This window comes from Solea solea, chromosome 2 (assembly GCF_958295425.1).
Source record: "Solea solea chromosome 2, fSolSol10.1, whole genome shotgun sequence".
NCBI lineage: Eukaryota > Metazoa > Chordata > Actinopteri > Pleuronectiformes > Soleidae > Solea > Solea solea.
Genome location: NC_081135.1, coordinates 11,218,807 through 11,241,670, shown reverse-complemented (window position 1 = coordinate 11,241,670; position 22,864 = coordinate 11,218,807). Strand labels below are relative to the sequence as shown.

Below are 22,864 nucleotides of genomic sequence, written 5' to 3'. Positions count from 1 at the left end.
TTAGTACAATATGTGAACATAATTTCTGCAAAGGTTGACTTTGATCAAGTGAAGCAAAACAAAATTAAGAGAGGTTTTTGTACAGGCGAGGTCTCATTTGGCACCATTTAATCATGTATAAAACTACTTGTTTCCTTTTTATGGCACTATTAGTGTTCTATAAACCATTTTATGGCTTTGTTTCAACGTTCAATTAGACTTCCATATATTTCCCATTCCAAAAATGAACACAAGGTGGCAGGACTGAGCTGTATCCCAGTACACAGGCCTGCATCTCTGCTTAGAGCCATGTTGGTTTTAATGAGATTGACAGCACTGTCAGCCAATCAGAAATCCGGCTGCATAGGGAGATTGTAACGCTTCCCCTAGGTTCCTAGTTGTCTGTTTTAGACACCCGGAATGACTTGAGTGTAACACAGGAAGTCCGTCTGACCAGATAACATCAACTTTTGACAGAGATAAATGAAAGGTAAGAGCAATTTTTACAGCAATTTTGTTGTCTTTATTCTTTCGCTTTTTATGTCTCTGGTGCTTTGGTGTAGAGTGGTTTGACGCATATCCTCAGAACCCTCTGCTTTCTTTCGAAGTGTATGGCTGTGTGTTCTGAATAACGTGTTGTGTGGTGACACAGCGCTGCTGTACGGAGCTTGATATGTGATAATTAATTAAGTTGTTATGTGAGCTGTGTTTGTCACATTTAAAATAGTTTATACAGCCTTGTAGCCCATATTCTGCTTTCGTGTTTCGTATTAATCACTGAATGCTTATCTGGGTGCCCCATTTGGGGGACATTGGTGTTTGAAATTAGTTGTGGGTTGGCACATTATTAGCGCATTGCTATCTTGAGGCAGCAGAAAACCACTGTGCCATTGACCAACCGACAAACCGGGTCTAAAGTCAACTTGTACCCTGAATGAGAATATTTTTCCTCATTAAATGTTTACATAAGCAATCATTTCCATTCGGTTCTATGCAGTTTGCCTTTTTTGGTGGGAAACAATCCATTTGGAGGAGAGAAACCATTGATCTTTAGTGCTGTACTGTATTTTGTGAAAGATGCGTTGAGTTTTGACTCCCTTTTTTAGTCAATTTATTATTTTTTGGACACATTTTTAATGTCAGACTTTTGAGAAATTGAGCTTTAGTTGTAAAAAACTGCCATAAATGAAAGAAAACAACCTGTCTTTCAAACTGCATATTCACAACGTAGTGAAATATTTAGAATCTATTTAGAAAACATGTTTGAGATGCAATGTAAATCTCACTTATCTTTGTATAAATCCAAGAAAGAGGAGGAAACAATCAGCTTACAAAATGTCTGAAAGCTCCTTTTGATATTTGAATGTGTCAGACTATTACGTATAAGTGTGATAAATCCTGGCACAATGTGTTTGTTTTAAAGCTGAGAGTATGAAGACTTTTCCTTCTTCTTCCCCTGTTTATTCTCAATCTTACTGACATGTACATGATATTCTGACGTGGAAAAGAAACATACAGGAACATGAACTCGTACAGATGGCGTACGTGATATGATAATATCTCCCCCGACAACGTCCCCCGACAGATCAGGACCTCATTTGTCGTTTAATTTGATCAACGTCTGCTTTTCTAGTTCGCCGTCGTGTCTCTTTTTCCACCCACACGCATGTGGAACTGCATTTTGTTTTTGCAAGACAAATACCACAACACACTGTACATACAGTACAGTACACATACTGTGTTTAATGAAGTTACAGAGGGAAATCAAATTGTGTGCAGACGTTAAACATCCCCTGACATTCTCTATCTAAAAGCGGAAACTTGTGGATTTTTCATTTTCAGTGTCATGTTTTAGCGGAATCCTAATCTCCTCATGCCTTGCATACCAGTATGTAGATAAATAGTGGAGAGGTAAACATTGCATACATATGGAGAATGTGTGCGCAGAGCAGGTTTATAGGTATTCCCTTAACATTTGTCACTGCTGTTGGCTGATATAAATTGTAATTTTAGGAATGGGCATGAATATTAGATTATCCATTAATCTGACTTTGTATTTATCATAAAAAGGCACAAAACTGAAAAATCTTTTGAAAAATCTTTCAACTCCAGTGACTTCATTTGTGGTGTATCTTTTATAACAAGGGGCAGCAGCATCAAGCCTTTAAGGGCTGTCCACGCGGAAAAGAGGCCAGATCAATCCACTCAAGTTTCCTTTTTTATCTTATCAGTGTTTTATTTTTTTCTTATACTTTAATTATCCCTCAGGGAAATTATTTTCTCGGCATTTAACCCATCCTTTGCTAGGAACCTTCCTAGATTTAAGAGCAGGGGGCAGCCACTGAGCAGTGCCCGGGGAGCAATGGGGGTGGGGTACCTTGCTCAGGGGTACCCCAGCCATTTGAACTAGTGGGGACTCGAATTGACAACCCTACTGTTACAAGCCAAGTTTCCTTTCCCTATCATTTCTGCGTGGATTTCCACTTGGCCATGGGCAGTCTTCTCTGGTTTTGGCATATTTCTGGAGTCAATCCCAGCTGACATAGGGCAAAAGGCGGGGTCACACTGGTCAGTTTAGAATGTCAAATTAACCTGTGCGTGTTTAGAAACAGGAGAAAACCCCCTCTTGTGGATTCATCCTCATAAATATTCAGTTTGCCGATATTTTCTCAGACTGCCACCTCCTCTGTCTCCTGTGTGGTCTTCCTCCTCCTCCACCTGTCTCTGAGTTTCTGGAGGAGTTTGAACGCCGGCTCTGTGTACTGCTTGTTGGCGAGGCCGAGCACCAGCGGCACCACAGCCATGCTTCCTATACCAGTGCAGGACAGCACGATGTGCGTGGTGGAGCTCCACTTGGTGTCACTGATCAGGAACGCGATGCAGGCGTGCATGTAAATGAGGTAGGGGACCCAGCAAGCGAGGAAGGTGAGCGACACAGCCACCACACAGCGAGTGTAGCGCAGGTTCAGCCTCTGCTCCCGGTCTGACGCCTGACTTCCCCGATCCACAGAACGATGGAGGCGACAAATGTCCCTCAGCTGACCTCGGGTGATCCATAGGACATGGCCGGTCATTCCAGCGATGGTGAGAATAGCAGGCAACACAAGCCCGTACACTTCCAAGTATATGAAAGCGTTGGGAAATACCCGACGATACGAGCAGCACATGGTTTCATTTGTTGAAGTGTTTGAAAGCAGAGTGACATTTTGGCTACTTGTGCAACAGCTGTTCCAATCTGGTCCAGTCCAGTTATTCCACCCAAAGGCAGGAAGACATGCAAACAGAAGTGGAGGCACCCACACCACCAGCAACGCCAGGGGGAGGCTGCGATGCATCCACAAGTTGTTGTAATGCAAGGGGTCGACAATGCAAATGTAGCGCTCGTAGTGAACCATCACCAGGTTGAAAAGGAAAGCCAAGAAGAGGAAGTTCGGGAAGACGTGAGCCAGCAAACAGGAGCTAAAACTTAGCTCCCGGTTCAGGCCCATTAAGGGTATGAAGGGCAGCGCCACACCCGTGCACATGTCTGCCACCAACAGGCTGAGGAAGAAGTAGTTGGGCGTGTTGTGGAGCTGGCGGTTCCAGACGATGCCCAGGATGATGACGAGGTTCGCCAGGATGATGGAGGTCGACAGTGGCACGGTGATGGCGTAGATGAGCTGCTCCCCAGAGAGAACAGCATTTGAGTTGTCGTCATCCATCGTATTTGGAATCCAGAGAATCTGGATACTCCACGCCCATCAAGGGTCGGCTAACCTGTAGAGGAGGCGAAGGATCGTTAATGTGGTAGAGGGTATTTGAACAGAGGGAATGTAATCCCGAAATTAATATTTTATCTCGGATAGAGAAAAAAATCCTCCATACAGACTTGAGTTACAGAAACCATTACAAAGCTAGAGGCTGAAGTTGTTTAATGTAAAGGTCTGTTGTGTCAGAATTAGTGGCATCTACTGTTTCTCAAGCATGTCGGGGAACTATGGGAACTTTTTCTTATTGCATGAACCAGGAATTAATGACCCAGTCTCAAGAAGCATAGCATTATTTTTAATTGTATCATATCACACTCACTGCAATACAAATATTATATTCTATTTGACGATTTTCCCCATAAATGCATCATTTTTGCTATCGTTTTCGGATTCAAAGCCTGAAGACAATGCTAGAGACGGCACATTTGACTTGAAGATTGAAGGAGTCAAATGACACGACTGTCTTCCTGTCTGTCTCCTCTTGACCACTGAAACAAATTTAACTTGTCTGTTAACTGGCTGCTGTCGATCAATAATTCATCAGCAGAGACTCTGGAGTTACAGTCTTTTTGTATGTATTATAATCTAGAAAGTGATATACTGTAAAACTGTTGGTTTAACTGCTTAGTGTCTGTTTGCTCTTTCACCCAGCTTTACTGTCTCCCCAACAGTATGTGCTAACGTAAAAAATAAATATTGCAACATGCCAATATTTCCAATACCCATATGTGCATGTAAAAAGCAAACAGTGGTTTACAAGCAAAAATTGCATGAGGGGAATTTTATAGTTTCAAAGTCCTGTTACACTTTCTGCAGATATGGTTTATATGCAGAAACAAGCACATGCAGTTTGGGTTAAATTTGGTTTAATCTGAAAGGCAAGGTGCTTTTTTTTCGTTAATCTACCTCTGAACCTCATTGGGGTAAGTTAAGAAAACATGTATTTCTCCTACCTTTTGGAGATAAACAGTCCAGCCATGTCTCCTTTGCCATAAGAAATTCAAATAAATTAAGGTTTCTTAAAATCTCCTGTTCCCCCCCCCTGCATGTCATACCCATCCAGCGCAGCCTCCACCATCAAAATAAATCAGCCTCTTTTATCATTTGAGAGCCTTTTTTTTTACACCACTATCTGTGAGTGAGAAAGAGAAGTGTACACGGCGCCGTTCTTCTCTGGAGGGAAGTGCATACTGAAAGAGGAGGAGGACGTCACAGTTCTTACTGTCTTTTCCTGAGGGTGGGGGATGGGGTTTCAGTGCGCTGGTCATGTCTGGGATGAGACAGTCTTCATCACCCAACCCTTGACCTATAACTAGTACACACTATTCTATCCATTGACCTTTTTGTATTGCCACTACCACTGTCCAGGGTGGAAAAACAGAACTCAGCTTGACATGTGGTTCTTGTCTTCATGTCCCGGTCACGGTCCTGGTCCTCACAATCTCCCGCTTTATTTGTATCGCGGATATTTATGGAAAAATGTCACGTAATGTAATACAGTTTACATTCTAAAAACAGCCGCTGTCACGCACAGTATGTAGTGATGTTGCATTGGTTTTAGTCATTCTAGTTTTAAAGGTACAGTGTGTAAATCTTTCACCTCACTTGCTGAATCTATGTAGCTTTCAGTTTGCATAAAAATTCAAAAAGTTTGTTTAGTTTGTCCATTGTGGGCTACTGTAAAAACATGGGAAAACATGTAAAGCTGACTCAGCTCCTGATACAAATACTAAAGGCTCATACTGGGGTAATGAGTATAGCAATTCATACATCAATCAGGTGATTATACACTTCTATTTCTGCCAAATTAAAATAATATACACACTGGACCTTTTTAAAAGTAATTTTAGTAGTCATTCAGATTAAAAATACATCTTGAATCTTGAATATTAAATGTATATACTGTGTATATATATACATATATGTATATATGTATGTATATCTTTATATATGTATATATATGTGTATATATATATATATATATATATACACATATACACATATATGTATATGTATATACATATACATATACATATATATGCATTTATGTGCCAAACAGGTTGGGGTGGGCCCCCCAAATCAATTCTGCTCAGGGCCCCAAAAAGGTGTGGTCCGGCCATGAATATTTGTCATACGTATATAAAGGAATTTTTTACTTTTTAATTTTTTTACTTTGTTTAGGGGCTCCACATGTGTCTGACTGGTGTTTTCTATGCACTTTCAGCTAGTATTTAATTGCACACCGTCTCCAAAAGAGTATGTGTTAGATACTGTGCACACTAAGTAGGTTAAAGCCATTATGAAGATGAATTTGCTCCTTGTATTTGGCCCTGCGCTTGCCCTTAACATATACATACAACTGGGTGTACACGTGATTTCATAACAGCTGTCTCAAGCGTCACATATTTAAACACAGCCGTGGATGGAGGGCCAGCGGCAAACTGCTCCTTTAGCCAAACACGGAGGACTCCTTGACTGATAGTTTGGAGCAGAGCTGGTGCAGGCAGAGATGGACGAGCAGCAGTCAGATAATGCTTTTAAACAGAAATGTTCCCGAGCCTCACAGCGTCTGGGAAGACACTACGCAGGGAGGACAAGCTGGACAGGAAACCACAACATCTCCACATTACAAAGGAGCAGAGGGAGCGTTTGTTTTTTCCTGGAACGCTGGCTCTCATGCGGCAGTAAATCAGTGCTCTAATCTGGATTATTTTGAGAAAAATTCAAATGTGATTTGAGGGGTCAGAGGTGCCATCCACAGACTTCAGCGAGCAATGTTGGGAGTGCAAAACAAAAACGTCTTTTCTTCTAAAGGTCCAGCATCAAAGAATTAATCTGTAGGTTTATATGACATTTAAAAAAATAAATAAATGCTTCCATTTACATCTGAACTCAGAAAACGGAGTAACATCACCCCTGAGTTCCATTTAAAAAAAACACAAATGTATCTTCGGCAAGCTGTTGTTAGTGATGTTAGCAATATCAGTCGATGGCGGCGCTCTACATTGGTATTTTGTGCACACAAACAGTGTAGCAACATGTCTACGGTTGAAAATGAGACAGTACTATGTGTAAAACTGATTTACTGTGAAACAAATACCCATAATGACAATTTGGTAAGGTAGCTCAGAGTAGTAAATCATGTTCAACCTCAGAAATTTGACTTTTAAATAACATGTTAGTCTGACTAAATCAAATTTCTCAAAGTTGGAATAATAACCAGATAATGCAACTGACAGTGACTCATGCTGACCTGGGCGCTCTGCGCACGCACACAATTCCCACCCTTGGCTAATACACAGAAATTAATAGAAGAAGCTGTTACGCAAAAGAATAAGACAACAATGACTAAAACATGTTGAAATTCAGGCTGGGAAATTTAGCTTTTAAAGCTAAAAAGTTGAGTTGTTCAACTGTTATTTTCACCTTCTTGTATTTTAAAAGTATTTTCCTGTTTGAGTTTTACATCATGCCATCCCCTTTTCTGCTTTGGATTGCTTTTGCCTATTTTTGTAAAACATAACAAGCATGAAAGGGATCTGCGGTGGTCTTTACATACCAGAAAGGATGTCCCTTTTCTTTATTCATGTAGACAGTTTTCGTGAAACATGGCAGCACATATGCTAGTGGACTAGCATAGACTAGCACCAAAACAAATGTACTTATTTTTAATACTGTATAATAAATATAAGTACCGCTTGTTCAGGTCAATTAAGCAAGCCACAAAAACGATTTATTGAGGAGTTAACAGATAAATGGAGGATGTGTCTGTACAGTAGACCCACACTATGACTGTTACTACATGCATTCTGTCCACAGTGTTTGTCCTGATGTCTACAAATGCTGTGTCGCTTGTCACATGTTTACCTTGACAGTGAAATCCAGCAGTCTCTCTCCTCTCTTTGTTCAGTTCAGTTAGTTCAGCATCTGTTGTCAGGAGCTTTAGTTTTCATAGATTAGTCCGATGAGGACTGAAGGTGATCCTCCGTTAGGCCACTCCTAGCCTTTCTCTCCTCTCAGGTTGACCTTTGAGGCCAAACACAGCGCTGCTGTGACGGATGAGGAAAATATCCTGCCACAAATTGACAGGTGTTATTTTTCCCGCAGTTGTTTGTTGCCAGGTTTCAGGCCAGCTATGTGAAATAATGCTAACACTTTACATTACGGTACAATAACAATAGTGTTGTATCATGGGAATAAGCTCCATGTAATAGTGTGGTGATAACAATAAAAAAAAAAAGTGTGTGGGACTCAAGGGAGTATGAATCTCGACATTATAATATGATAATGATCAATTTTGATTCCCAAACATTTAAATATAAAATAAATAAAAAAATAGATATATTTTAATAATACACACCAGTACTGAAACAACAAACCAGGAGCAAGAGCAGTTGGTAATTCATACAAACTATTGTTTTAGCTTGTCACTGGTGATTAAGGCTTATTTGACTGTCTTCAAAATCACTTTTTGCAGTGTACAGCCCCCAAACCGGTTATCCATGGCAGGAAACGAGTGGCTGGCGAACAGAACATGTGATGGTAGAATGAACTTGAGTGCGTGCAAGTGTGTCACTGCGTGTGAGTTATGCATGTACATAAGTAAACCTCCAGTCTCACACAATGACCGTGTGAGCTGAGAAATCCAGGCGCAAGGAAGAAGCACTTGGTGGACAGGAACCCAATCCACAGTTGTTTTTCCTGTGTGACAATCGGACGGCGAAGAGGAGAGGAACCAAAAAAATAACAGAAGAGGACAGATTAGTTGAGGATTAGGAGAACAGATGGAAAATTGGCCTTGACATTTTTAAAAGAGGGGGAACTTGGAGGAGTGCTGTTTGTTCATGCTTGGTGGATTCGGCTGTTAGAATGACCAGTCAAAGTCATGAGGCTCAGACACATTTAAGTAACTAAACCCCCTTTTATGTGGATAACTCTGCCCAATGCCCGATTTTCAAAACGTCAAGAAGTGGACTGTGAGCTGAAGGCCCTGGTATACGCGCTCGTCAGGGTCCTGTGGTATCCCACTTAACCATCAGGTGGCGGTACAAGTCTGGACGCAGGGTATAGGACACATTCCTACCAAAGAAGAATAGAACAAAGCAACAGCTGACAGACAGTCTGGTTCATAGATTACAGGCCTGGGGTGTCATCACGTTCGTGGGTTGCCAGGTCGTGGCTCGGATGACTATCCATGGCGACTATGTTGGTTTTCTTTTTTCTTGTTTTGTTGAAGTATTTACTTCTACAAACTTCTACTACTTCACTTTTACTAGTACATGGAATTCTACTTCGTCTTTACCTCTTCTACATAGTATAGATCCACACATCTGTAATTACACTAATGTAAACACAGTAATGTATTGTACTTAAATAATGTGCTATATGTATACATGTAGGATGTAGTTGGAGCTTGGAGTCGTGGTGCTGATACATGAGCTTCACATTTTCCTTTTGTGTGTATAAAATGGGGGAAACAAGGAAAAGGCTGGTCCCACGACCCAACTTGGCTCCTGACCCAGTCAGGGAATGACTCAGCAAAAAAAGTGCATATAATTAGCATCCTTTGCATGTTTTCTTCATACTTAGTGTTGAGTAATATTAGCCAGGAACAGATGTGCAGAAACAAGACAGAGGTCAGAACAGATCTGATCATGATAAAAAAAAATATATATATATATATATATATATATATATATATATATATATATATATACATATCTGTTGGTTAGACGTGATAACGACTTCAGTACGTTACTTAATGTTTTTTATAAGCATTTACTTTGTAGTTAATTCATGTCTGTCAAGTCTGGTTTTTCGCCCTTCTCCCACTTTATCCACACGTCATAAAAATGCAGACAAAGGACAATGCAGCTCTCGCTACTTTTTAGGTTTTTCCTCATAACTTTTTTTTACTTTTTTCTACTGACTTTGTGTGTTTAAAACTAAACTCTGGGTACCATGGGCACCAAGTACACTTATGCTCGTTGTGGCCCTGCTGCTGTGTTTTTACACTTTTCGGCCATGTCGGTAGATCCCGTGTGGAGCCATGGCTCCACTGTCTCATTGTTTACAGTAGGGATCAACTGTTAGTGCTCAGTATAGTTGAAAATGGTTGAAAAGCAGTGTGTCAGTAGTGTAGTAGTAATACAAGTAGCTTGTATTTTAGCTGCAAGGCCAACAGCTAATGGTGAGCTAGTTGAGTTGTGCTGAATCAGCATATGGGTCACATTTTGTGGTAAAATATACCGTTCAGTACCTTTTATGGAAAGCAGAGTTTGAAGCATTCGTCAGATATTGCTGTATGTTGTGACACAAAAGTGACTTTTGGACAGATGTTTATCCCTACACTTCTCATGTCGGTGTCCTGCAGAATCATGCTGACTATGGACGTATTATTAAGAACTGGATGATGCACGTTTTGTTTTTCTTATGTAGTTGGATCGTGTTGGAGAAATGATTTCGTCCAGGCAGGGTTTCAATCTTTTGACATAAATAGAAGCTCGCAATTTATAGTCTGTGTTATTTGGCGCCGATTACCTAAGTGCAAATTGTCTTTGTCTGGCTTAGGTATTAGAGAAATAAGACCTTGTTTCATTGATTCTGTTAGCTCTCCATTTTTAGCACATTCCTTGAATGCATCCAACATCAGCTCCTCCCTGGAGGTTGTATAAAATTTGGTAACCCATCTGGCCATGGGCTTTTATTTGAGGGTGCCTGTTCAATGACGGAGTCAAGTTGTTAAATAGTTAATGAGTTATTGCATATTTCAAGATTCTCCTCTTTAGGTCTTTAGGAATAAAATCATTTCTCATCATTAGAGAAGGCATTGTTGATATATAAAGATATTTTTTGGTCTCCCCATCATTTGGTTTATCATAAGGTTTATTAAAATATAATTTAAATCCTTAATAATATTAGCATTTTTTGACATATTCTACACTAAACTTAATTGAACATTTTCTGCGTTCAAATTTAAATAGTTCTCATTTGGAAATATATGATCAATCATTCCTGGATTTGAAAGTATTTACAATTCCTTCCTCCAAGCAGTAGGAGGAATTCTGCAAAAGAGAGGAATTGAGTTTCCAGTATCCAGGAATTCTTGGTTTACTGGATTTAACTTGAGAGGAGTAAATCAATCCCAGCACGGTCTGTCAGAGGAGCAGGAGAGACGTTGCTTTAGCACAAGGAACGGCACGAGAGAATCAGAGACGAGCCAAAGATCAATGCGAGATTTCTGAGATAAGTCCGCTTTGAATTGGATGTGTATACCCAAACACATCGAGTAAAGACAGACAACAACAGAAGTCATTACTTCTGAAACATATTCTTGAAGGTGTGCGTTATTCAAAGAAGTTCTATTGAAAATCATCAATTTGCCTTCTGAGGAAAAGTGTGACTCAATAACGGATCCTCAAGGTCATAACTCCCCCCAGAGCGACTAATACCATGATGATTCCCACCCCACTGATTCATCTCCTAGACACGATTGAGTATCTTGTAAGAAGTATCTTACAAGATACTTATATACATACAAAGAAAAGTCTCTTTTCTTTGTTACAGCTCTTATCCCTCGTACATTGAGTGTAAAACAAGACAAAGAAACATACAAGTAAAATACAAATTTACCTTATGGGTAGAAACGTGAAAGGCTAACTTTGGAAATGTGATAAAAGTGCAAAGCTGAGATTTATGATATGAACCTGTCCTGTGGGGAAAAAGCAGTTGTGAATTTATGAGATATTTGCTCCGTTACTAACATAAGTAAAACGGGTGAGAGGCGAAAAATAAAGTAAATATGAAAATATACCAAACTTGTAAGCACTTCCCCCTACTGCAAAAAAAAACTTCTAAATCAGTTATGGAAAAAATAAGATTAAAGTTTCCCTTTAAGCATAACAGCCGGGATGAGGTAAATACTGTGTATAAAAATAATTAATATTCCCTTCTTAATTTTCTCCGTCTCCCATTTGTGTGTGTATGCATGGGTCAGAGTTTCCGTGATGGACCACACAATTCCCGCTGAGTTTATTATTTATAAATCATAAACTTCTGTCCTGAGGTGAGAGATGTGCTCAAAAAGATCAAAGTAAAGAAGGCTGCAGGTCTTGGCGGCATCAGCTCCAGGCTCTTCAAATCCTGAGCTGTTCAGTTGTGCGGGATTATGGGGGATCATCTGTGAGGATCCTGCTTTTTTGATTTCTCCAGTGCTTTCATCATCATACAGCACAGCACTTTTGAAGGGCAGGCTGGAGCGTGCAGGAGTGGTTCTTCATCTCACCACCTGGATTGTGGATGATTTGACCATGGCCGTCTGTGCTGCAGAATTCTTGTACAGCTCCCCCTCCTGTCACCGGTTCTCTGACGTCTCTGCAGTTCTCATTCTCATTAGAGTCCCTAAGAGTTCAGGGAGCACTCCTTAAAACCCTCTATGACTCAGTACTGCTGGGGCAGTAGCATCTCAGCTGTGGACAGAAAGAGGCTGGACAGAGCTCTGTCCTGGGATGCCCCCTGGACTCTGTGGCGGTGGGGGAGGAAATTAAATTATGCTCGATCTCTCCCACTACCTGCAGGACACCATCACAACACAGCTCCCTTCCTGCTGCTGTTAGACTACACAGCAAACACTGGTCTCAGGAGACCACAATAGTGCAATGTACATGTACAATATCTCATGTGTAGTCCTGTTTATACTCTAAATCTCAAACTCTGTATATATGCTGGTAAGTTAATGTCTATAATGTATATTCTATTTGACCTTTGCCTTATTGTCAACATTTTTCTATATTATACATTCACAGATGTGAAAATACACGTTTATTATTTATTACTATTATCTTTTACAGTCTTTGCTGCAGTGACACTGTATATTTCCCCATTGCAGGACTCGGGCCTTGTTTAGACTGCAGCCTAAACTGGATTTTTAAGCATATCTGATCAGAATCAGATCATCCTGACCCATCGGTTCACATTATATATGGCAAGTGATCAGATCCGATCTGCATGTTTTGTGTCTGTAAAGTTTAAAGTTTGTTTCCCTAAACGTGTAATGGCACTTAATAATAATGTTAAGCATTACTTAAGCATACTATACCTTTATTAATGCTCCTTGTGACCCTTATTTTTAAGTGTAAAACATACATCCCTTAACTACGACTTAATAAATGTACGGATTATGAAGACCCTTATTGTAAAGTGGGACACATGTTCTACACATTTTCCTCATCAGTGTGGCTGTTTAAGGCTCACAAGGAGCATTAATAAAAGTTAATAATGGATAATAAATGCTTATGCTTACATTTACATTTTTATTGTGTTAACTGACATTACCGGTAACTTTATAAACCCTTGGAAAAATTATGAATGAATACCTTAATTAACCTGAATATCATTTTTAAATATTTACTTTAATTTACACTGTAGGAGGACACAAAGATCTACATTGTAACCGCTTTATGGCGTATGACTAGGCTTCTCTCTTGACTCATATCTGATAAAGAATAAATAAAATGATCAGATGACAAATCCAAACAAACCACTTGAATTCGGGAAACTTAAGATGCTTTGTTGCATCATTAGCTTTCCATATCACCGTGACCAGCACGAAACTCGTAAACAGACAAAAATAGACGCCAGTATAAATGATTCAGTACAACAAACGCAAGGACATTAAAGTTTCCAAGATAAAACAAAGGACATTTGTCACAACTGACACAGGAGGAAAATGAAGAGGTATATTTATATTTTAGTATTTTAGTTTACATGGGAATTTGGGGAGATGATTCCAGTCCATAACCACACACACAAAATTGGGGTAAATGAATCATCAGGATCAAAGGATTCTTTTGGAGGACACTATGATGGATCATTGAATTCCACTCAACTTAGTCTACAGATTTAATGACTCAAAAGCTTCTGTGTCTACTTTCTGTCACTTAAACCAGGCCAGGAACTCCACTGAAGTAGTGATGACAGGAGAAAAATCACGTTTTGGACGCTACAATCCTACTACAACAGGTCAGATCACATCCTGAGGAGAAGTGGGACATGTTCAGTCTGAATAATCCAATGTTTTTCTGATATTTCTTGTAAAATATTTCCGTCTTCCTGCTGTCTTTTTTTTTTTTTTTTACCGGTCAGGTCTTTGGAGGCAGAAGACTTTGGCCTGGTTGTCTCCTGAGGCTGTTACAGCCAGAGATCCTTCCCTGGACAAAGACGATAAGGATGAGAAAAAAGCATCAAAATCTGCACAGTTGTCTATGCGCAGAAAAGAGCACATTCCCTGAAATCGGTACCTGTTGATGGCAAAGTCGAGGATCTCCGCAGTGTGGCCGTGGTACTCCGACACCATGTTGCCGGAACGGGCGTCCCATACACGCAGAGCTCCGTCCAAACTGCAGGTGGACACCATAGAGGAAGACTCCTCCCACTGTAGGTGGACGATGCCGGCCTTGGCGGAAACAAAAAAAACAATCACGATATGTTTTTTGTTTCTTATTTTTGAACACAATTTGTTTTATTCAATTGCGATTTTAAGTATATTTACATATTTAAACACAAACTAATCACATCAAAAAAGTGGGTACAGTTACCTCGTGCTGGCACCGGTGCCTCAGAGCCTGCGTGGAAAGGTCGTATATGGCCAGAGTCCCGTCGAGGTACGCCACAGCTGCGAGAGGCAGACTGCAGAGAACAAAAAAAGATATTAAAGAAGAGTCTCTTTCAACAAGTGGAGGATTTCTACACTCGGGACTCCTCAGTTATTAGAGCATTTCCTCTCACTTTATTTAGTGAATGTCATTTTAAGGGTTTCAAAGAAAACTGCACACTGATTTAAAGCTCAGCACACGGCACAAAGCTGTTACTTTATCTTTCAAATTGTGATTAAAATGCATTAGAGACATTCAGCTTGGACAAATGCAGACCATTTGGGAGTGAAGTGAAATAAAAAACCTGATTCAAAACAACATTAACATCCATTTTAATTTGACATTGTTTAATCAGTGCATGAAGACATAGTTCTGCTTTACACATTTCAAAGATATTATTATTATCATTAAAAATAAAGCAAGAAAAAGCTCTACTTTCTAGAGTGGGCTTAAAAAAAAAAAGAACTCACATGTTGCAGAATCCCACAGACTCAACTGAGTTGGTCTCTCCCTCGTCTTTTGATCCTTTTGCTTTACCTCCTTCCACAGAGAGCGCACCAACCACCTTCACAGAGACATATTTATTGTCACTGAATCACAGCAAAGATAAAATATTATTTAAAAAAAAATATATATATATATGATCAAAGAAATGAAAAATTTAGTCTTTAAAAGAATGAAAAACAGTATGATTTCTTTTCCAGGCTTCAATACCTACTGTTGCAATACAAATCCTGTTTCCTGTGACAGGAGATGATCTACTTCATACCTCCATTGTAACTATTATTTGAGTTACTGTTATATTTCTATAACCTTGAACCAGTCTGGTGATTCTCCTCACAGAGAACTGATGCTCACTGGATGTTTTCTCTTTAAACGACAGGTTGAATGGGTGTACCTAATAAAGTGGCTGAGTGAGTGTACATCTACTGTGCTTCCCCACCTTGCCAGTGGTGGTATTGACGAGCTTGGCACGGCCGTCCACTGAACCTGTCAGCACCAAAGAGCCGTCCTTGTTGAACGCCAGGCAGGTCAGTGCTCCCTGATGTCCATCCTGACCTGTTAGCGGGGAAAAAAACAGTTTCAGTACGGGGTCAAATGTAGTACTGAACAATTCAGCGAACAAATCTTTTTACTAGTTTGCACGTTTGCGTCGCAAATGAAATGACGTCACTGCAGTTTCGTGCAGCCGTGCTCTGATGATCCCGCCCATGTTGAAGAATTACTATGAAGTAATGGAAAACGACGTGCCTGATACCAAACTGAGTAGAGTCGAATCAAGTAGAGCCAAGTAGTTCTAGAACGGTATAATGGAATAGCGTCATAAGGAGCCAATATCATGTAAATTCTCACTTTCATAACAAAGAACTGCTAAAAAGCCTCCAGTATAAAATTAAACAGGAGGATGAAACGACGTGCTAGAGCTGCAATACTCACCTTTAATGACGTGCACGGCGTTGCCTTGCTTTAAATCCCACACACGAACCGTTCCATCCTCATAACCCACCACAGCTCGTTTACCTGAGGATCAATGACACAAAAATTCACAGTTAAATACACTAACTGTACTTTTTAATACTGTAAAGCAGTGGTTGTTAAATGATCCAGGCTTAGGAACAACATTTATCCCGACCCTGTTCATTTCCCATAATTTGTGCCATAATACAGAATTACTTTTTACACTGATAAACATGAAATAAAGTGGGAAAGCAGAACAAAATTGGCCATAAATTGGGCATTAAGAGCAGCACTGTTCTATCCTCATAACCCACACACAGCTAATTTACTTGAGGATCAATGACAAAAAATACACATTTAAATGTACTATTAAATATTGTACTACATTTATCCAGAGTCATTAAGTATTTTTAACCCATTTATTTCCCATAATTAATGAGTAGAAAAGACTTGGTGCAGTGATAAACATGGAATAAAGTGGTTTATGTATAATAAAAGAGGGGAAAGGTTAAGTTTTTCTTCTAAATTGTGTTTATATTTCTTTGGTTTCCTCACATGGGAAAGTGTGTGTCCTTCAAAATAAAATGGAGTAAAAGACACATGTTCTACACACCCACCTTTAGCCTACAGTGCATCATATTGATTTCTGTGTCTTGTTTCAGTATCTCTCACCATCGGGTAGGACTCTGCCGCTAGTGGCCTGAGACGCAGGACTCTGGAAGGTTTTACAGTCGCCTGACGGAATCTTCCACATCCACACGTTGCCATCGTCCGTTCCTGCCAGCAGCACCGGAGCGCAGGGATGCCACTCCAACCACTGAGGAGGAGAAAGCAGGCCAGTCAACCACACACATTATATGCTTCAATCAGAGCAAATCTAACCATTTTTAATACATAATTAAATTAATAATTGAAATAATAAAAAAAAAACAGGGAGAATATCTGATCCCTCACTCTCACAAATACTCAGCCAACACGGTCAACCTCTTGTACTTCCTCATAAATTTCTTCAGCCCCAATAAAAGACAACACAAGTGCAAACAGATGCACTAACTAAACAGTCACACAAATACAGAGTCAGGAAGAGGCAGCGTTTTTTTTAAGACACACTTAAACCCAGTCCACATTTAGGCTGGTATTTTTTTAAAAACAGATTTTTTTAGGGGCGTTTTGGCCTTTCACACACACAAACTGTGAATTATGTTTCTAAAAACACACCTTTTTGAATACTTAAACTTTGAAATCTCATATGATTGGCCAACAAGTCTTTACAGTAACCTTTATACCGCCATCTGTTGACGTGTTTTCATGTGGACGAGGGTGTAAGCATGTGTGGATAGGATTATTTTTCAAAGCAGATGAGGAAAACCTTCACTTTTTTCAAAAACACCCACTAACATGTGGACTCTCTTTACCTCCAGATCTCCCACTTCGAAGGAGCAGATCTCCTCTTTGGTTTCCAGTTTCCAGACTTTAATCAAGCCGCTCATGTCACCGGAAGCCACCAGAGAGGAGTCGTGGCTGAACACGGCGCACGTCACAGAGTCTTTGTGACCTGTTGAAAACAGAGATGTGACACAATAAACTTAACTAATGGTCAAACGACTTCAGCAAATACAAGTCAACGCAACAGATGTTCAATTTTCATAGTTTGTTTTAATCTCTTACATTTAAATTCCTATTCAAATGTAAAATGCACATTTAATTTTCTATTACATGTCAGGAAAAGTTCATATGTTTTCACTCTTAAGCAGTTTCTTATATAAGTATAGATCCATCTTTCCTTGTATTGACAGTTCAGGCTGCTGCTGGTAAAGTAATGGTGTGAAGAGATTTTATTAGCACACTTTGGCCCCTTTCTTACAAGCGCATCTTAAAATTGCCTAAAGATATTGGCTGGCATCAATTAGCATCTATCACCTGCTTTGGTTTTTACATCAGCGGTGGCAGTAGCCATAGAAATAGCAACAGGAGAGTTGAATCATGAAGGTGTTGCTGATAAAGCTTGATACTATCATGTCAATTTGTACCAAAATATATATATATATGGATAATGTTGCCATAACCTTGTTGAATCTATGCCACAAAGACTGCAAGGTGCATGCAAACAGTCGGTGAGAGTACAATGTAATATCTAATATATGTCATTCTGCTACTGAAATGTACCTGTGCACTCCAGCAGGACCTCTCCATCGATCACTCTCCAAACATAGGCTTTATCATCTTCTCCTCCCGTCACAGCCAAGCTGTTTGTCTTTGGATCCAAACTCACACAGAACACCGAGCCTGGGGAGAGGATTACGTTTGATCAGACTCAACTAGACTCACCTTTCATCATCATCAACAACAACAACAACAACAACAACAACAACAACAACAACACCAAAAGCGCAGACTGGACGCTTTACCTCACCTGTGTGTTTGGAAAAGGTGAACTCGCTGTCATCCTGCTCAGCCTCTGCTTCCATCTCGTCTTCTGTCTCCCAACCTTCATCATCTGCGTTTCCAGGATCTTCGAAGTCGACGTCCTCCAGGTCATCGGCCAAATCATCTGTCACAGCACAGAGAGAGAGTGAAGGAGGATAATTCATCAAGGGGGAAAAATCCCCCTGACGTCTCCCAGAAAAGTGAGGGGTAAGTCTTTACTGTCACCCACAAAAATAAACACATCGACATAGATGGTAACAGTCGTGAGTTAACATTGCGAAAATGTCAATAAAAGTTCTACACTGTTTATCTACCCACCAGGATCAGGCTCCATCTCATTTAGGTCAATGACTTCAATAATTTCCTCGTCTCCGTGGAGCTCGATGGCATTTCCCTCCGTGTTCTCCATGCTGCGAGTTGGCTACACGCTAGTTTGACAACCGAACAGTGAGCGTTCGAGCTACCAGTAGAAGTAGAACTACCAGTCTCCAGTGTGCTCTCAGAGTTTTAAAAAGGGTGGAGGGATGGTTATATTGAAGGTCGCAAACTTCGCATTTATCGCTGTGTGGATTTAAATGTCAAAATAAAACTGTTTCTTCACATGTTGCGACGACTGAAGAAACGGGCACATAATGATGACGACAAATGTTGAGCCCCGCCTTCTGTCTTGTTCACCTTCGAGTCCACAAGATGGCGACCTTACACCGAATAACGTAAGTAAAGTGACCAAAAGGGACGAAATGATCACTTGTAAGTGTTTTTAAATCGCAATTTTGTAGTTATTATTTAACCAATATACTTTAGGTTATATATACACATATACTTACATAGGTTGTATAGCTTTTGTTTTTGTTTTATAGCTTTTTTTTTAGTATTTTCCAGTAGTAGTTTCCTACATCTCTTTTATTACACTGCTACTGAAAAAATCATAGATACTCATACTGTAAATGTGTGTAGAAATCTCAAATAAAATCTTGAATCAATAAGAAAAAGAAATCACTAACGACACACTCACTGGCCACATTGTTAGGTACACCTGTTCATTTGCTTTTTAATGCTAAAATCTAATTAGCCAATCACATTAAAGCAACTCAATGCATTCAGGCAAGTAGACATGGTCATTGTTGTTGTATTTCAAAAAGTATGGGCCCATAGCAACACTGAGTGCCAATACTGCCACGTTGTGACATGTCCTTTGTACCTAATAAAATGGCCAACAAGTGTATATTGCTGTATTATAATTAGTGATGCATTCATGTGTAATCGGCACTTACGTTGCAGCCGGTAAACACAGCTTGAATTTGTTTGCATTATTATTTTTGTCTTTAATGAATTTGCCCTTCAGTTAATACAAAAAAGGAGCATCATTTACAACTTTATTGTTTGTAAATGATTTTTATATGCATATTTGTGTGTGTGTATATATGCGGGTGAATGTCCTCAAGTCTTCATTATGGAACAAAGAAAAGTCAGTTCATTGAAGTATTGTCTGCTGGAAACAGAAGTCCCTGCTTGTGCAAAAAATTCCCTATTTTGATAAATCCCTCTTTAAAAATAATCATGCAACATTCCTCATTGTACAATTGGAATATTTTTCTTGCCGTCAGTTTGTTATGAAGCGATTACTTTTTTTGCTCCTTCTTGTTGTAACAGCTGTTTGAAATCATCCCCTTTCACTACTCCGTTCCCAACATGCTCGCACTCATTTCTCTGTAATGAGCTGTAAAGTGACTCAGTGCAGACACATATATGAATCATCACTGCCATTCTGCTTCACCACTGATAGGTGCAGTGTCATAAAACCATAAATTACTCCTGTGTTATTGCAGAGGCAAAGGTGAAGCGGCACACTGTGGTGTCTTAGACTTTAACACGGGTCCATGCCAGTAAACCCATTATGTCTTCATTCACTTGTGGTGCTTATTAAGGCTGTTCAAGCATGCAACACATTAAATGGCAGGAAGTGAATACAAGGCAAAGTAGTAAATAAGAACAATTTTGTACACTTTATTTTGAAGTTTTCCTGCTTTAATCCTCCAGTTACAGCATAACCATATGAAGTAGCATCACAGACTAATGCAGAATGCTATTAAAATCCAGTTTTCATAAAAATAAGCCCACACAAAATGTGGACATAATCTTCCTGTTTGCCATATGAGGCCAATTTGGGAGTAAAAGTATATATTGAATAGCCACCAGTGGGGCAACTCCTCTGTTTGATTGGAAGTCAGTGGGAAGCTATAGCTTCTACTTCTCACTTCTTGATTTATAACATTTCAGGTCTTCTTCAATAGAATGTGATGTCCATCCATCCATCCATCTATCTGTCTATCTTCTACCACTTTATCCTCCACATGAGGGTCGCGGGGGCCGCTGGTGCCAATCCCAGCTGACATACAGCGTAAGGTGGGATCACACCCTGGACAGGTAAGGGCCACATAGAGACAACCATTCACTCTCACATTCACACCTGTAGTCAATTTAGAGTGTTCAATTTGCATAATATCCAAATTTTTTTTTATGTCCGTGAAAAAGACAAATCCAGCTAGATTCCACTACATTTAATTGTTGATTTAATTTTTATTGGGTTAGGGTTAGGGTCTGTAATATTTAGAACATTCCTAAATGTTACAGACTTGACCTTTATGCTCTGCTCCCTCCCTCCATTTTTTTTTTTTTTAAAGACACCTTTCTTTATCCTCACATCTAACATTTGCTGGCCACAGATATTTTATTAACACTTAACTCAGTTTGTCTACTTTAGGTTTTTCTGGGTTGGGGTTTTATGTCTCTTGCTATATGCTCCTGGCAGCACTCACAGGCCAGACTGCATGCCCAAATAAGTTTTACTGGCTTCCTTCTCAAACCACCCTCCCCTGGAAAAATACAACCATCGCATGATGTGGAGAGACGTGGAAACACTGGGGTGTACGTTATTTAGACGTTTGAAATCTGCGCTGAGTGAGAGATTTATAAACCCTCCGTTGGGTTATGAGTAATGCTGGAGGAGGCTGTTGAACTTTCACGCTAGAATGGTCACACACTTTATTTCATCAATCTGTTTCTGTAGTGCATCGTTTTTTTTGGGGTTTTTTTATCCGGCTGTTGTGCCAGCAAAGGACTCCATTCAGTTCCTTTTCACAAAAGCTGAAAGGTCTAACATTGTTGGATTCATATGGGCATTTGAATCACATTTTACTGCAGCTGATTTTGAAGGATGAAACACATTATGTTTCCAAGAGATTTCCCCACACACGGAAATTAAATTTTCATACCAAAACCTGGCAACGGCTCACATTTGTCACCTGAAAAAGCCTATGAAATAGCAGTAAACACTAACTTCTGTCTTATCAAAGACTGACAACATGGCTGAAAGAATAATGAGATGATTGTTTAAACTTGGTTAGAAACCAGGTTCAGCATTTAGAGGGAAACCGTTAGTGACCGTCAGCTGCTTTGACCTCAGACATGCAGCTTGTGATTCAGCAACCATGAAATGCATGGGGGGAGGAAGTTGCTTCACCACTTTCACTGTCTTAACTTTTTCCTCTGTTCTGTGGAATACCTGGAGGTTACAATCAGATTTAAAGCATATTCTTATCCTCAGGTTTGTCCAGATTTGCCGGTTTTTCGGTGGTGACCTTGCAGAGTTAAGAATATTTGTTCACTGCATTTGCGGGAGGTCATTTACATAGTATTTACTTTTCTGATTTTTACTTTACACTTTCCTTCTGATATTTTCAGTTAAAACGATAGTGCATCCGAACCTTGTTCATGTCTGTAGCCATAGCATCCCAGCTGCCTTATAAAGTGATGTTAGGTCATGATCTTCCAATTCTATGTGACCTTGTCCCCCATGTTAAGCACTGTAATGCTGTCACAAGAGCTCAAAATGCTAGTGGGGAGATGAAGAGACCAGAGAGGAATCACCTGTCAAAGCAGGAGAAGCGCAGAGTGAGAATAAGGGGTGGAGTTTTTGGAGATAAAAATTACAGTGGAAGTAGAAGTATACAAACGAACATCGCTGAGCCACAGAGACAGGATAAGACCCTTGGTTTAAACGGAGCAGGGCACTTATATCAACTTATATCTTATATCAGGTGAAGGGAGAGTGTGAGACTTGAGGTGTTGCCAGGCCCAATGAGACAGAAAGTTATGACACTAGCCCACTCTATTCCATTGTCAGGACATCTAGGGAAATACAAGATCCTTGCTAAAGGTTTTGTTGGCCCAGTTTGTATAACTGATGTCTCAGTTTGTTTGCACATGCTTTCTTTTCCCATGCACATCAGGGAAACAATGCATGTACCAATCCTTAATTGGTTTATGCATTGGATTGAAGTGAACCCTATGAAATCTGTTTTACTTTCTGTTAATTCTGATAATTATTTTTTTCTTAAATCCAGTTTTTGTTTCTGTTTGTTCTCCGTTCAGTTTTTTTTTTTTTTTACATTTTACGCTTGGCTATTGCTTCACTCTGAATTTAGGAGTAAGTTTTGAAGTCCGTATCAGATAGTGTATTGGTCTGAGGTGGCTGTTTAGATTGTTGCAAAGAGAAGCTGGTCCCACTGAAACATTGTCTTGTCAAAATGTTCCCGA

General features: G+C 39.8%; 2 protein-coding genes across 2 annotated transcripts; both read right to left on the bottom strand.

The window, feature by feature from the left end:
* Positions 1–1,247: 1,247 nt before the first annotated feature.
* LOC131454941 (G-protein coupled bile acid receptor 1-like) lies at positions 1,248–4,949 on the bottom strand. The gene is made up of 2 exons (XM_058622587.1): positions 4,682–4,949; positions 1,248–3,735 (listed from the first exon to the last, which is right to left on the bottom strand). The coding sequence occupies exon 2, from the start codon at positions 3,678–3,680 to the stop codon at positions 2,649–2,651; it is 1,032 nt and encodes a 343-aa protein (XP_058478570.1). The 5' UTR covers positions 3,681–3,735; positions 4,682–4,949; the 3' UTR covers positions 1,248–2,648.
* An 8,502-nt stretch (positions 4,950–13,451) lies between these two features.
* aamp (angio-associated, migratory cell protein) lies at positions 13,452–18,873 on the bottom strand. The gene is made up of 11 exons (XM_058652467.1): positions 18,584–18,873; positions 18,252–18,389; positions 18,005–18,124; positions 17,254–17,393; positions 16,511–16,655; positions 15,818–15,901; positions 15,324–15,439; positions 14,851–14,945; positions 14,324–14,414; positions 14,027–14,181; positions 13,452–13,936 (listed from the first exon to the last, which is right to left on the bottom strand). The coding sequence occupies exons 1-11, from the start codon at positions 18,672–18,674 to the stop codon at positions 13,861–13,863; spliced, it is 1,251 nt and encodes a 416-aa protein (XP_058508450.1). The 5' UTR covers positions 18,675–18,873; the 3' UTR covers positions 13,452–13,860.
* Positions 18,874–22,864: the final 3,991 nt, after the last annotated feature.

Coding starts and splice junctions, on each gene's coding strand:
- LOC131454941 (XM_058622587.1), bottom strand. CDS start 3,680: ATGGATGACGACAACTCAAATGCTGTTCTCTCTGGGGAGCAGCTCATC.
- aamp (XM_058652467.1), bottom strand. CDS start 18,674: ATGGAGAACACGGAGGGAAATGCCATCGAGCTCCACGGAGACGAGGAA. Junction 16,656..17,253: donor TCGAAGTGGGAGATCTGGAG/GTAAAGAGAGTC, acceptor TCTCCTCCTCAG/TGGTTGGAGTGGCATCCCTG. Junction 14,946..15,323: donor TCAATACCACCACTGGCAAG/GTGGGGAAGCAC, acceptor GTCTCTGTGAAG/GTGGTTGGTGCGCTCTCTGT.